Raw genomic sequence first — 14073 nt, 5'->3', positions numbered from 1 at the left:
TGTGCCACCTAGCTGCCCTATATTTTAATATATCATTAAAAAAAATTCCTAAGGTAACCTCTACCTGCTCCCTCTTCACTCAGAGCTCATAGACTTATCAACTATTAAATGGAGGCAAGAGTGGGGAGGTAGGCTAGGCCAGTCCCTTGTATTTTGCAGATGAGGAAGATGAGGTTTGGACAAGTTAAGTGCTTTACTCAAAGTCACACACACAGCAAGTAATGGGGCCTGGACTTAATTCTCAGGCCAGTGTCCTCTTCAGATCTGTTGATCAATGACTTTCCAGGACACTTTTCCATTATTGTAGTCATTTCCGGTTTGTCAATTTCAGTCCAGACTTAATGTTCTTGTCACTGAGGACAAACCACTCTTGGGGGTTTCATCTTAGGTGCTCAGATGTTTTAAATTCAATCTTCTGGCGCCATCTAATGTCTAAGAGGTAGAACTTCAGGGAATATCGAGTTCCTCAGAACCCAACTGTATCAAAGAATAGCCCTGGTTTATTGTTTATCTAATATTTGTGTCATTTGCATCTGAAACAACTTCTTGTTTATCCAGGGATGGTGTGATGATAAATGTTTAACAATCAGCTCTGGGGGAGGGGGGAGGGGAATGAACTCACAACACACTTTTAAGTTTGATTTGCATTATTTTCTCCATCACTTTAAGTCTAGACAGTCAACAAAATCAAGCCTTGATTTATAGCATTTGTTGATTTCTGAGGTGTAAACGCTCACATTGAAAATTTAACAATTGGCTGCAGAGTCTGTTGGAGCTGGCTACAGCACATCCCTGTGTGGGTCACCCTTCCTAATGTTGTGTCCTCGGCCCTTTCCTTTCTATCCTTTCTCCCCAATTAACCTCATCCATTCCCACGGCTTTAACCATCACTCTCAAATTCATATCCCCTAAAAATGACTTCTTTCATATATTCATAGATTTTCAGAGATAGAAGGAACTTCATAGATTTATAGGAGGAACTTTGTAGATTATTTAGTTTCATCTCTAATTTATATATCAGAAAACTGAGGCTCAGGGTGACTTGTGGAGGTCAGGTTAGTTAGTGGGAGAGCAGATACTGGAATCTGGATCTCTTGATTCCCAGCATAATGTCCTAATAATGATTATGGTGAGTCACACATATATTGAACTTTTAGGTTGATAAAACACTTTAAATTTATTATCTTCTTTGATCCTCACAACAACCCTTTGAGGTAGGTATTCTTATTATTTTCCCCATTTTACAGATGAGCAAACTGAAGTAGTTAAGTGACTTGCCCAGAGTCATACAGCTAGTGAGTGTCTAAGGTCAGATAGATCCATCCATCCATCCATCCATCTATCTATCTATCTATCTATCTATCTATCTATCTATCTGTCTTCCATGACAATAATATATCACATTTATATCACACTTTAAATTTTGCAAAGTACTTTATAAATCATTTGATTCTCACAACAACCCTGGGAAGTAGGTGCTATTATTATCCTCTTTTTACAAATGAAGGAACTGAAGCCCTCAGAGGTTAAGTGACTTGCCCAGGGTCACACAGCTAATAAGTACCTGAGAAAGAATTTGACTCCAGTTCCAATATTCTGACCACTTCACCAGAGCTCTCTCTATTATGTTTTCCTGAGTTCTATTGCCAGAATACCAACCTTCTATTGGATAGCCTCACCTGTATGTCTCACTGTCATCTTAAGCTGAATGTGTTCCAAATTGAAATCCTCATTTCCCCTATAAATCAGTTACTTATCCTTCTATTTTATTATTTATTATTGTTTTCTCCTTCTTTGAGACCTCAGAGTCACCTCTGACTTCTACCCCTTTGGATTCCAGAGCTAATTTCTTGCCTATAAGCACACATTTATCTATCACTTTGAGGTGTTGAGATGTTCAAGGAACTTAACTCACATTAGCTTAACTCACACTAGCTTACTACAGTATAGTAATGTATCTGTGATCTTATAAATTATATAGTTCCCTCCATTGTTGTAGATCATAATCCATCCATGTCTTTGGCCATCCTGTGTGACTCTTGCCCATGTCTTCTCATAACTTCACCATAGAGGGTCCATCTAACATGGTGGGAACCTTCCTCAATTTCTCCTGAAATCAAGTGAAGAATACTCTGGAAGTCCACCTGTCATCCCTCAACCTGATCATATGACCTGCCCATATTCTCTTCCTAATATAAATATCCTCAATGACTTCTTTTACTCCTGTTCTTCAAGGTTCTTCATTGGTTTTACTTTGCAGCCTGCTCCCTCCCACTCACAATGTACCTCTCTATCAACTTCTATGTGATACTCAAGTCTATTTATTTATGGCTGTTGTATTACATGTCTTGTGGCCATATAATGATTCTAGTAGAATTTTGGTATTTTTTTTTTAAAAAAATGAATCTTACAGGTTCTTTTCTAATAACTGTTTCATGTTTCTTATCGCCTAAGCAGAGGAAGCATGGTACAGTAGATACACTATATTTGAAGTTGAGAAGACCTAGGTTTGAATCTCATGTCAAACACTTACTTGCTGTGAGACCCTGGTCAAGTCATTTAACCTCTTCAGGCCTCAGTTTCCTCAGATGTAGCATGAGGTGGTTGGATTCAATGAACTCTTAGGTTCCTCCTGGCTCTAAAATGATGATCCTATAAAATATTTCCTATCCATACATCAAAGTCATTCAAGAAAAAAACAATAGAAACAACCTCCTTTAAAATCCCCAAGTTCATAAACATTCAACAAATCACAAAACAAGGAGATGTATACTTATGAATGGTATTAGACACTGATAGAGGAGGTCTACCAAAAAGTCCAAGGTGAAGAGGGTTTCTCTGTAGATGGTAAGGTCTTCCTTATGTCCCATTTGCATTATGTTATTGCACTCCTCATATGAAGCACCTGAATATTGCAGAGCCTACAGAAGAGATTTCAATTCAAAAGAATTTGAAAGTCTGACCACCTACACGAGAAAGACCAAACGAATGAAAAATTCTTTTGACCAGATTATGGCACACATTTGAATAAACATTCTTTAGAGTGCATTCCTAAGTATATGCATATAGGACAGATAGTACAGATGGACAATAATTTAGGTCTGAAATTGAACAGAAAGGAGTGAGCTGGATTGCTTTTAGCAAACTGCAAAGCTTCCTTAATTACTTCAAGTTTCCCATGGAAACAAAGTTCCACATTCATTTTGCAAATGAGGAAACAGTCTCAAAAAGATAAAAGCTCAACTGGATATTGGCATTTATTCTAACATCTAAAATGGAAGTCATTATCTCCCTCTCCCCATCCTGCCCCCAAACCACTCCTTCTCCAAACTTCTTGATTTCTGGGGGCATCACCATCCTTCAAATCACCCTAGTTCACAATTTTAAATCGCCACCAGTGACAATTCTTATTATTCCTATCTTTGCCATCTCTATCAAATATTTTCCTTTCTTTCCACATACTATCCTAGCTCAGGCCCTCATCACACCTTAACTGGACCATTACAACAGCCTCCATATTAGTTTCCTTACTTTTAACCTCACCTTTCCCCTAATCTATCTTCCATACAACTATCAAATTAATATTCTTAACACACTGGTCAAATTGTCTTAATCTATTGCTCAAAAACATTCAATGGTGAGGTACCAAATCACACCTATCAGATTGGTTAACGTGACAAAACAAGGAAATGATAAATGTTGGAGAAGATGTGGAAAAATTGGAATACTAATGCACTGGTGGTAGACTTGTGAACTGATCCAACCATTCTGGAGAGCAATTTGAAACTGTGCCCAAAGGGCTATAAAACTGTGCATACCCTTTGACCCAGCAATATCACTTCTCAGTCTGTATCCCAAAGAGATCATAAAAATGGGAAAAGGACCCACATGTACAAAAATATTTATAGCATCTCTTTTTTTTCTTTTTTTTTTTTGTGATGCAGTTAGGGTTAAGTGACTCGCCCAGAGTCACACAGCTAGTAAATGTTATGTGTCTGAGGCTGGATTTGAACTCAGGTTCTTCTGACTCCAGGGCCGGTGCTCAATCCACTGCACCACCTAGCTGCCCCTATTGGAGCTCTTTTTGGTTCTAACTCTTCTTTACAACGTGACTGATGTGGAAATATGTTTAGTATGATTGTACATGTGTAGCCTATATTAGATTGCATGCTGTCTTAGAGAGGAAGGAATGGAGGGATGGAGAGAAAATTTAGAACTCAAAATCTCATAGAAGTGAATGCTGAAAACTAAAAACAAATAAAAAACATTTTTAAAATATTCAGTGGCTCTTTATTGCCTTCAGGATAAAATTTAGGATGAAAATACAAACTTCTCACCCTACTCTTTAAAGTCACCCATATTACAACATTCAGCTTGAGTAAAGAAAGAATATTAGCTCCCCTGTACCATGCTTCATGGTCATATCATGCTTTACAAATATTATCTAGTTTGGGTACCTCCTCAGACCTGTGATTTAAATGGTATAGTAGGATCCCTATTTTGCAAAGAAATTGAGGCTCAGAGATTGAATTACCTATGGTTGCACAACTAGTTAATGGTGGAGACAGGACATGAACCTAGATCTTTTTGATTCCAAGTCCACAATCTTTTTAGTCTCTACACTGACTCCCAAGAGACCCAGGAATGGAACATCTTCATGATGACCAAAATACATATAGGGTCACAGATTTTGGAGTGGATGGGATCCTGGAGGTGATCTGGTCCAATTCCCTCATCCCTGAAAGGAGAAAACGTAGTCCCCGAGAAATAAAAGGCTGACTGAAAGTCCCACAGATCTCAAGCAGTGGAGCTAAGATTTGGCCACACTGCAGAAGCCAGGCAAGTCTTCCCAAATGCTGAGTAGGATCTAGACAGATGAAGAAGAGGGAAAGGGAATTCCAGACAGGAAGAGCAGCATAGACTCCAAACTCCAAGGCAGCAACAAGAACGGCGGCTTCAAGTGAGAGAGGCAGGATAGCCCTGGTTTCAGCAAACAACCCATCAGTCAAAAGCATTTATTAAATACCAGCTAACTGCCAGTCACCACTGTAGGCAAAGAGCGTGTTACGAAAGAAATAAAATTATAGCTGCCTCCAAGGAGCTTACATTCCAAGAAGGGAAGGGAAGAGAAGCCTCATGTTGAAGACACATGAATCTTACCGTTCATCCAGGAGGGTGAAAGATGTCCTTGTTTCTATAAATAAATTAGGCCAGGCACTTATGGGGACAACACTCAGGGCTAACCCAGGCCACCCTTCCAGAGGTTTTCCTCTTTCATATATATGTGGGTTAGTTTTCCCTCTGCCTATTGTCTGCCATGTGAGTTGTCTTTTTTTTTTTTTTAATTTATGTTAAATCTTGGGCCCTCAAAATACCCGAGCGTGATGAAGCTGCTTTTCTGACTTTCTGGGTCAGTGTTTGGAAGTACCCTACAGAAAATGACCTTGTAAAAGGAGACTGCCTAGAATATCTATACAACTACAGTCACACCCTTCCCTAAATTTGGAAGGGCCATCCATTCTGGCTCAGTTTTTCTCTCTGCTGAAAAGCCAATCCTCCCCACACTCAGCGAAGTAGAGGTCAGTCTTACAATCCATCAGCTTTAGTAACTGTCCTTTCTCAGTCTACATGAGGCAATGAAATTCCATTGTGAAAATTCCAGTGAAACACCATCAGTGCTCACATATTCCCACAGTGAACCTCAACATTAAGCTAATGGATGCCTCAAAATTGTTTCTTCCACCACTCCTTCCCCCATTCTGTGTCCTCCCCAACACAGCTTTTCAAGCTTCTCTTGTCCTCTACTGCAAAATCAGCATAAGGCCCTGTCTTTAACCCTTCACAAAAGGGAAATCGGATAAAAATTACACTGGACACATACATAGAACTCACATTTTATTTAAGTTCTAGCCAGCAGGTTTAGTTGTTGAATAATCAACCCAATTCTTTCTTTAGTAGAGCTAGTACAACTGTGATGTCTGATTCTGCCTACTGCATGTGGGAGACTCCCCCCATCATCAACACGTAAACCCCATTTTGAACAGAGGGGCATTAGGTTACACAATCCCTCCTACTCCCTCATTAAAACAGGGTGGGGGGGGTCAGGTGAGGGGAGAAACAGGTGGCAGAACTTCTTGCTTCAGTAAGAAATGATTTTTTTTAAACTAACAGCACAAAATTAATAAATGAGCATTTTAATTTTTATTAATGTGCCCAAAGACATAGAATTTTTCTAGGTAGTAACAATATGAAATGATTAGAAACTATTATATTAAATCATCTTTCCTACCAAAAGGAAAAAAATACATATATTTTATCTGAATTAATCAAATCAACCAACAAGTTGGGCACATATTATCTCTCCTTGTCAGTATGAATGAAAATCATGTTCAGCTCTGATTAGATTGAGAAATGAAAGGCGTGAACAGGGCTGAGCACAAATGTGGAGAAGTCAAAGTGAAGTTCATTTCTGAAATATTTCTGCCTCAAAACCTTGTGATCCTAATATCATAGATCAAGGATAGGCAATTACCTCAGAGGCTAAGATGTTGTACCTCACCCTGGACTTATTTACCCAGCCTATATGAAATGATAGTGAAAGGCATGATTAAATTTAATTTAAGCAAACAAAATAAAACAAAACAAAAACCCTTTGTGAAGGCATGCCCCCTTCATTTCCTATTGCAAGATCACATTGTCCCAGCCCTGTGGTAAGCAAACTCCCTAGCCTGTTAAATGCCCTTTAAACTCCAATTGAAAAATATCCTTCTTTCTATCTTTGTATCACCCTTACAATGAAGGATCTGTTCAGTCATCATCCTAAACCATAACTCAAATAAGGAGAAGTCTAAGCCACTGCTTGTTTGGGGGTCAAGAATTTTAACTTGCAATCTTCTAAAAAAATTACCCCCAAGGCAGTAACTTTTCCATGTGGATCTCCAAGTAAAATTGAATACAAATTTTGATGATCTCCAGCCTTAAACACACTGTAAATAAGCCAGAATTTATCCAATACTCCAAAAGAAGAAAATTTTATGAGAGGTACTGGGATTTTATCATCAAAAATATCATTAAAGACAATGTATTACCAGCTGCTTTGCTGCTGCACCTTAAGCTCTTTGACAGCCAAGGTCTCTGTTAGTTTGCTATTTGTATACTAGTGCTGTGCAAACAGTAAGCACTTAATAAATGTTTTTTTTTCTATGTTGCAGAAAAGAAAGCAGATTATAGCCCTATCAGCACCTTCATTATCAGTAAGAGTAAGTATGATGATTTATTAGCACTTATGTGCCAATGGTAGGTCTGACCCTTCTGACATGCCTTCTCTGGAACAGCTAATAGCTTCATTTATTTCTCATGTTAAACATTCTAATCAGCCAAGCTGCCTCTCAGGAACTTCCCTCCCACAAACAGGCTGTGTGTGAACAAGCTTAATAATGATTGGCTAGTCAGAGGGGAAACACCTTTTATCGAAACTAGGAGCTGAAGGAAATGGTATTATTCTTTATCTCATAGCTGCCAGAGTTGAGAATGTGTTCTCCCTTGCTGTCTTTATCTGCCCCATGGATGAGGGGAACATTAGGGAACAGGAAGCAGAGAGATGTCTTCACACCTTATTAGTCCAGAATAATAAATGATCCATTTCTATGAGTATAGCAAATCTCTGATATTGTTTCATTTGGAGGTAACAGAATGAGAGAATTTTTACATCCAGAAAAGGATTTTAGAGCTCATCCACCCAGCTCACTTTACATATGAGGAAACTGAGATCCAGAGAGAGGCAATAAAATGGATTGCCTGAGGTTAGGCAAGTAGCTAGTCAAAGAGCCAAGATAAGAACCAGGGTCCTATGCATTTTGGAAAAACTGTAACATGGAAGAGGGACTAGATGCATTCTGTTTGATCCCCACAGAGCAGAGCTAGGAGCAATGAATGAAAGTTTCAGAGGGACAGGTTTAAGCTCAATGTAAAGAAGAACTTCCCACAGTGACTGCTGTCCAAAAGTGAGATTGGCTGCCCTGAGAGGTAACAGGTTCTTTTCACTGAAAATATTTGAGTGGAAACACTTTGATGATTACTTGGGAATGTTGTAGAGAGTACTCCTATTCAAATATGAGTTGGATTATACAGTCTCTGACGTTCCTTCCAACTATGGGATTCTGCAGCTTTCTTCTGTCTCTTCTTGCTCCCTATGAATCAACAAGCATTTATTAAGAGCCTACTATGTGTCAGGAACTGTGCTCAATGCTAGGGATACAAAATAAAAATGAAACTGTCCCTGCTCCCAAAGAAGTCAGTTTGGGGTGACCTAATATGGATTCATTGGAAAAAGCTCCATTAAATTATTTCCATAACAATGATAACGTCTTTCATTTATATAGCACGTGACATTTACACAAAGGCCAAAACTTATACCCACGGCCTTACTCCCACTATAAATATGAAGACCGGGTCTCATTAGTCAATATTGTCACTGACCACTCCTCCACAAGGAGCCCTGCTACTTCTTCTCCCTTTCTGCCTAAGCAAACCAAGGCAGTGAAGTTCCACGTTCAAAATCCGGGGCAGGACTTTGCTCTCTGCCATCACTCCTGGAAAAATCTTGGGCAAGATGCCCTTCCTATATCCTCACTCTGGACCATTAAATTGAGAGCTATAAGCTTTAGTTTTGGCCCTCGGTCATCACAATGCCTAATTTGTGCCTTTCTCAACACTAATAAATATAACCCAGAGGTTTCCAAATCCACTGAACATTTCCTATTTTGAAAGAGGCCAAACTGAAAACTAACAGCTAATTAGTAAGGTTATTGATACTAAGGTTACTTTGAGGATATTACAAGATCTGTGTAGTTAGTTACTCACTTCACCAACACAGGTCACATACCCTCTACAACTTAGTGGCAAATCTTTGGGAGGTGCTGTGGCTGAGAAATGCATTATCCTTTGGCCAGCCTTAGGAGGAACCTCTTGGAACACAGCCAGGCTATTCCTCAGGTTACATACAGTCCCTCCCTGCATGGGCCCCTACTCCATTGCCTTTTCATTTTGGTAGGACCTAATAAGGATTCAATAAAGATTTGCTTGTTGGTTTGTTGGGTGATATGAGTCATCTTTGCTTTATGCAAAGCATCTATGATTTTCTCAGTTAGGTTTAAGAGCTTTCTCTACTAACCCATCTATAACTTAGTAAACAAGGCCTAAGGAGTTACCTGAGGTACTCAGACATTAAATGATCTGGCCAGGGGCCCACAGCTAGTAAGAGTTAGAGGCAGGATTTAAAATTGTTTTCCCACCTCCAAGTCTAGCACTTTGTCAACTTTACCATGCTTCCTTTCTTGATCCATGTAAGCTATACAAAATAAATCAACATGAAGTTTTTTTCTTTTTTTTTATCAGCAAACAAAAGGCTGAGAGTGTCTTTTTTTTCTCTTGAAGAATTTAGAACAACTATTCTTAATTACCCTTAAACAAAGTATAATCTACAAGAATTTTAAGTTCTGGTGTTTGTAAGGAGTATCCCTTAAAGGAAGGTAAATGGATTCCAAAGAACTTTGCTCTAAGCTTCTGGAGGTTGTTAAGTCTTGGCTGGAAGAATCCCAAGGAGGCAGACTCCAACCTGTGAGGTTGTCTAGAGATATTTTGATTTTGGCTTGATGATATTCTAAACAACAGCACTAGATTTGTAGTGGTTTTTTTTGTTTGTTTGTTTTTGGTACAGAAAGCTAAGGATTACTACGGAGTAACTATTCCATTACTACTATTGAGACCTTAAAGTTCTGAATTTTCTCATTACATCTGCTGTAAATCATATAGTAGACCAAAATATTTCTAAATATTCAATTTCCTTAATCCAGAGAAGGTGTGATGATGCAGACACTTTTTATGTTGTGCATTTAGAATCTTGGGTCCTTTGATAGATGTTTTCCTTTTCTCTTGGAGGCACCTCCTGCTCAACAGGGAACTGGTCCTGTGGACTTTCTTCTCAGACTCTCATAGACCATGGCTTGCAATTTGCTGGCACTTCTGTAACACACTGCAGAGGAAAGAAAACAGTTGTTGACTAGCAGGATCCTTGTTGTGCCTCCTTCCACTTATCCTCATCCCCTCCACAATTAAACACCTCTCCTCAATCCTGTCCTTTGGAACACAGTGTTTAAACAGGCCTCAGGCCTTTGCTTCTAGAACAGAGTACCCTTCCTAGAATTTCTAGCTAATACCACCAGCTATTCATTTGAAGCAGAATGGAAAAAATCTATATATTGTTTTGTATGGCTACCTCCCTTGATATATTAAAATAATTAGATGAAAAATGGATCCTTTATAGAGAATTTATGGGAGGCCACAAATGAAAATCATATAATATGAGAAAGTACGGAGGTCTTACAATCTTTATCAGTGGAGGGATTATTGTTGTCATCATCATCGTCATTGTCACCACCACCACCATCATCACCATCACCATCATCATCATCATCATCATCATCATCATCATCATCATCATTTCCTTATCTTTTTGATGGATTTTAGAGAGAAATGGCTCTGGCATGTGTCAATATATTCCTATTATTCTTTTATGTGTAAGTTTTGTTTTGTTTTGTTTTGTTTTTGGTGATGCAATCAGGGTCAAGTGACTTGCCTACGGTTACACAGCTAGTATGTGTAATGTTTAAGGACTATTGTTCAGGTGGACAAAATGATGTATTTTGTAATTGAATAAAAGTATCGAGATATAAGCCCATTTTCTAATTACCATTATTACTGATGAAATGTATCTATGATTTACCTATGGCAACCAGAGGGCTCTGCATCTGTGCAACTCCAGACAAAATCTGAGGTAAGACACTAGTTCTGAAGTTTAGACCAAGGAAGAAGCCCTCCTCAATCAGTTTTTGCAGGCTTTCTTTCAAATGAACCAGCACACAAATAGAATCAAATCAGCATTCTCCAAAGGGATGCCAATAAAAAGAGTCCTCTATGTATCATTTGCCTCTCCTCACAGAGCCATGGCATGTTAGGATCTCTATAAATGTTAGTGACCAACTTTGCATTTTTTTTTGCAAGGAAATGGGATGAAGCAACTTGCCCAGGGTCACACAGCTAGAAAGTGTCAAGTGTCTCAGGCCAGATTTGAACTCAGGTCTTCTCAAATCCAGGGCCAGTGCTCTATCTACTGCGCCAGTGACCAACTCTGAAGACATGATTTTTCTGTGGCTCTCTTATATAGCTCCTTTATTCATATCTATGAAAAGCATAGATAACATCCATGCATTGGGACTTTTTTTTTAGCTCCAAGGAGGTCACCTAACAGGTGGTCTTGCCACAAAACTGCTGTTTGGAGAGTTCCCTCATCATTTCATTGCTCTTTCAGAGAGTCTGAGCCATCAGAGGTATAACTAGAATGGGGCATGTGGGGCTTTGCTTCAGGGTAGAAAACTGAGAGAGTGCCAATAGACCCTGTGGCAGAGTACTTCCTCCTCTGAAAGGCTCTACTTCCAATAACAGTATGTCAGGTTTTTTCCCCATAGTAGCTATAGTTATAAAGCTGGAAGGGGTCTCAGAGATCGTCTGTTTTAACCTCCTTATTTTGGAGAGGAGGAAAATAAGGCCTAAGAAAATCAAGTGATTTGCCCAAAGTCACATAAGTTTCAAATATCAGAGACAGGATTTGAACTCTAAAGTCAGCATGCTCTTCACAAACCACAGGAATTTCCAAGGCTTCCTCCCTCAAGACTATAACCCTGGTAAGCTTTCTTGCCACTCCTAACTTTGGCCTAGGTGAAAATATTGCTAGTTATGGCTCTTCTTGGTACTCTATACATAAATACAGAATTTTAGAGTTGTAAAGGATCTTAGCTCAATGGAGGAATCCCTTCTATTGCCTCCCCCACTGTCACCTAATCTCTGGAACGTTTCCAGTGATACGGAACCTCCCACCCAATGGTCTAGTTCATTCTGCTACTACAGGACAACTCTCATTACTATCAAGTTCTTCCTTATATCAAGCAACTTCTGACTTCCTGTGGCTTCCCCATTGATTGGAATTCATTATATTGCTAATGGTTACTCATTGAATCTATCCTATCCAACAAAGAAGGAGCCTCATAAGGCCCTCTCCTTGCTTCCTCAACCTTGGTTTTCACAACAATTCATGGACAAGACTTCTCTCCAACTCCCTCCACTCTAGAAGGATTATCATTAAGGCTGTGGGAATCGTACCAGAGTGGTGAACTTATCCACACAGGCATTGCGGATCTTCTCTGGGGTGGCAGGGCTGTCCAGCTGGAAAAGCTCCTTCATCTTATAATCTGCATGCTGAACACGGGCTGCAGAGATAGCATCCTTGATGGCAAAGAAGATGGAGGAGGCCAGGAAGAGGGGAGGCTCTCCAACAGCCTATGCAAACAGAAAGCAGGGCAAAGGAGTCAAACTGAGCCCCATTCCCTATTTATCATGCAGGAGCCTGGATCCCATGATTATACAGGAATAGAGTATGGGCTGCAAATGGGGACCTTCCTCAATGAGTGAAAAATGAGAGCCAGACCTGGAATGTGGATGTCATCATTAGACCATCATAAGAAAGGCAAAGAATGAAGTACAATCTTTATTTGCATTGGAGGCAAATAAAGAATGTGGAGAAACCGAGGCAAACATCAAACTGTATTAAGGATAATACAATTTGGGGAATGGCTAAACCAATTGTGGTACAAGAATGTAATGGAATATTACCGTGCTGAAAGAATGGATGTGATCAGAAGAATGAAGCATAGAAAGATATGAACTGATGTAGAATGAAGTTGGCAGAGCCAAGAAAACAATATATACAATGACTACAACAATAGAAATAGAAAAAAAAAAGAACCACAAAGAAATAGAAAATGACTGTTGCAAAATTACAAAGAACAAAGCTTGACACCAAAGATAAGATATGAGAAGACAACTTTCCCTACTTCTTTGTATGGAGAGGGGGGGTGTCCACAAATGTGAAGCATTAAATATGTTGTCAGATTTTTTTTAATGCACTGATTGGTTTTGCTGAATTTCTTTTCTTCCTATTTTTCTTTGTTAAAAAATCTTTGTCATAAGAGATAGCTCTCTAAAAGGGAAGTGAAGAAAGGATATGGGGCAAATCAAGGTTAATAATAACAAAAGATATCTATTTAAAATAATAATAGCTCACACTTATGCATCACTTTACATACATTATCTCATTCTTTCCTCACAACAGTCCTGTGAGAGAGGTCCTACTAATTTTACAGATTTTTTTTTTTTTTTTTTTTTTTACAGATTTTACAGATGTGGAAAGCAAAGTTCAAAGAGATAAAGGGACTTGGTCATGGTATGCATTTGAGGCTGCATTGGAGCCCATACCTTCCTGACTCCAAGATCAGCACTCTACCCATCACACTATGCTATGCTGGCTCTTCTCTCCTATCTTAGCCAAGCCTTACAACATCACCAGGAGAAAGCTACCATGGATTATTAGCCACATCATTAACAAGTAAGTAGACTCAGGCTTGCCTAAGACCAAAGATAATCCCTGGCAAAGTTGAGTCTACCTTTTTTTGGCACTTATGGAGCTGGACCAACTTAACTAGACTAATTTGGAAACCTTCCTAAGCTGATTCTAGATGAATTAAGTTCATATTCCTTCAAGACATTCCTTCAAACCCAAACTCAACCAGAAGTGTTGGGTAGGACCAGTGCCCAGCACCACTTGTTTCCAAGAAAACAGGACAATTTTAGATCTAGGCAATGGATAGCTGAAAAGACCACTGCCTTTTACACTGACTCTGAAAGGTACATTTATTAAACCCAAATATGCAGATGCCATAGTGATACCTTAGAGCTATAGATGGCTTTTTTGTTAGGACAATCCCGGAGAAGAGATACCCTAAATTCAATAGGAATGTTGCCAAAGGCAGGGATCTTATAGGTGCTAGGTCCCCGAGTATGCAGGCTTCCCTCAGGAGAGTAATGCAGCTCCTCCAGGGTAAAGAGGCCGAGGCCTTGGACAAATGCCCCTTCTACCTGCAAGACAAATAAAGATCCACTCATTACCCTGGCACTCAACAC

The 14073-nt window shown here is 39.3% G+C and overlaps 1 protein-coding gene across 1 annotated transcript in view; it reads right to left on the bottom strand.

Annotated features, from left to right (window-relative positions):
* Positions 1–5882: 5882 nt before the first annotated feature.
* Positions 5883–14073, bottom strand: part of XDH (xanthine dehydrogenase) — a 78959-nt gene continuing 70768 nt past the window's right edge. The window contains exons 34-36 of the mRNA XM_027850476.1: positions 13840–14028; positions 12217–12393; positions 5883–10033 (exon numbers count right to left, since the gene is read on the bottom strand). Coding sequence (XP_027706277.1) covers positions 9983–10033; positions 12217–12393; positions 13840–14028 — 417 coding nt within the window. The 3' untranslated portion in view covers positions 5883–9982. The remainder of the gene's footprint in view (positions 10034–12216; positions 12394–13839; positions 14029–14073) is intronic.

The sequence above is a fragment of the Vombatus ursinus genome, unplaced genomic scaffold (genome assembly GCF_900497805.2).
Source record: "Vombatus ursinus unplaced genomic scaffold, bare-nosed wombat genome assembly UNPS02009062.1, whole genome shotgun sequence".
Lineage (NCBI taxonomy): Eukaryota > Metazoa > Chordata > Mammalia > Diprotodontia > Vombatidae > Vombatus > Vombatus ursinus.
This window is presented reverse-complemented; position numbering and strand designations above follow the sequence as displayed.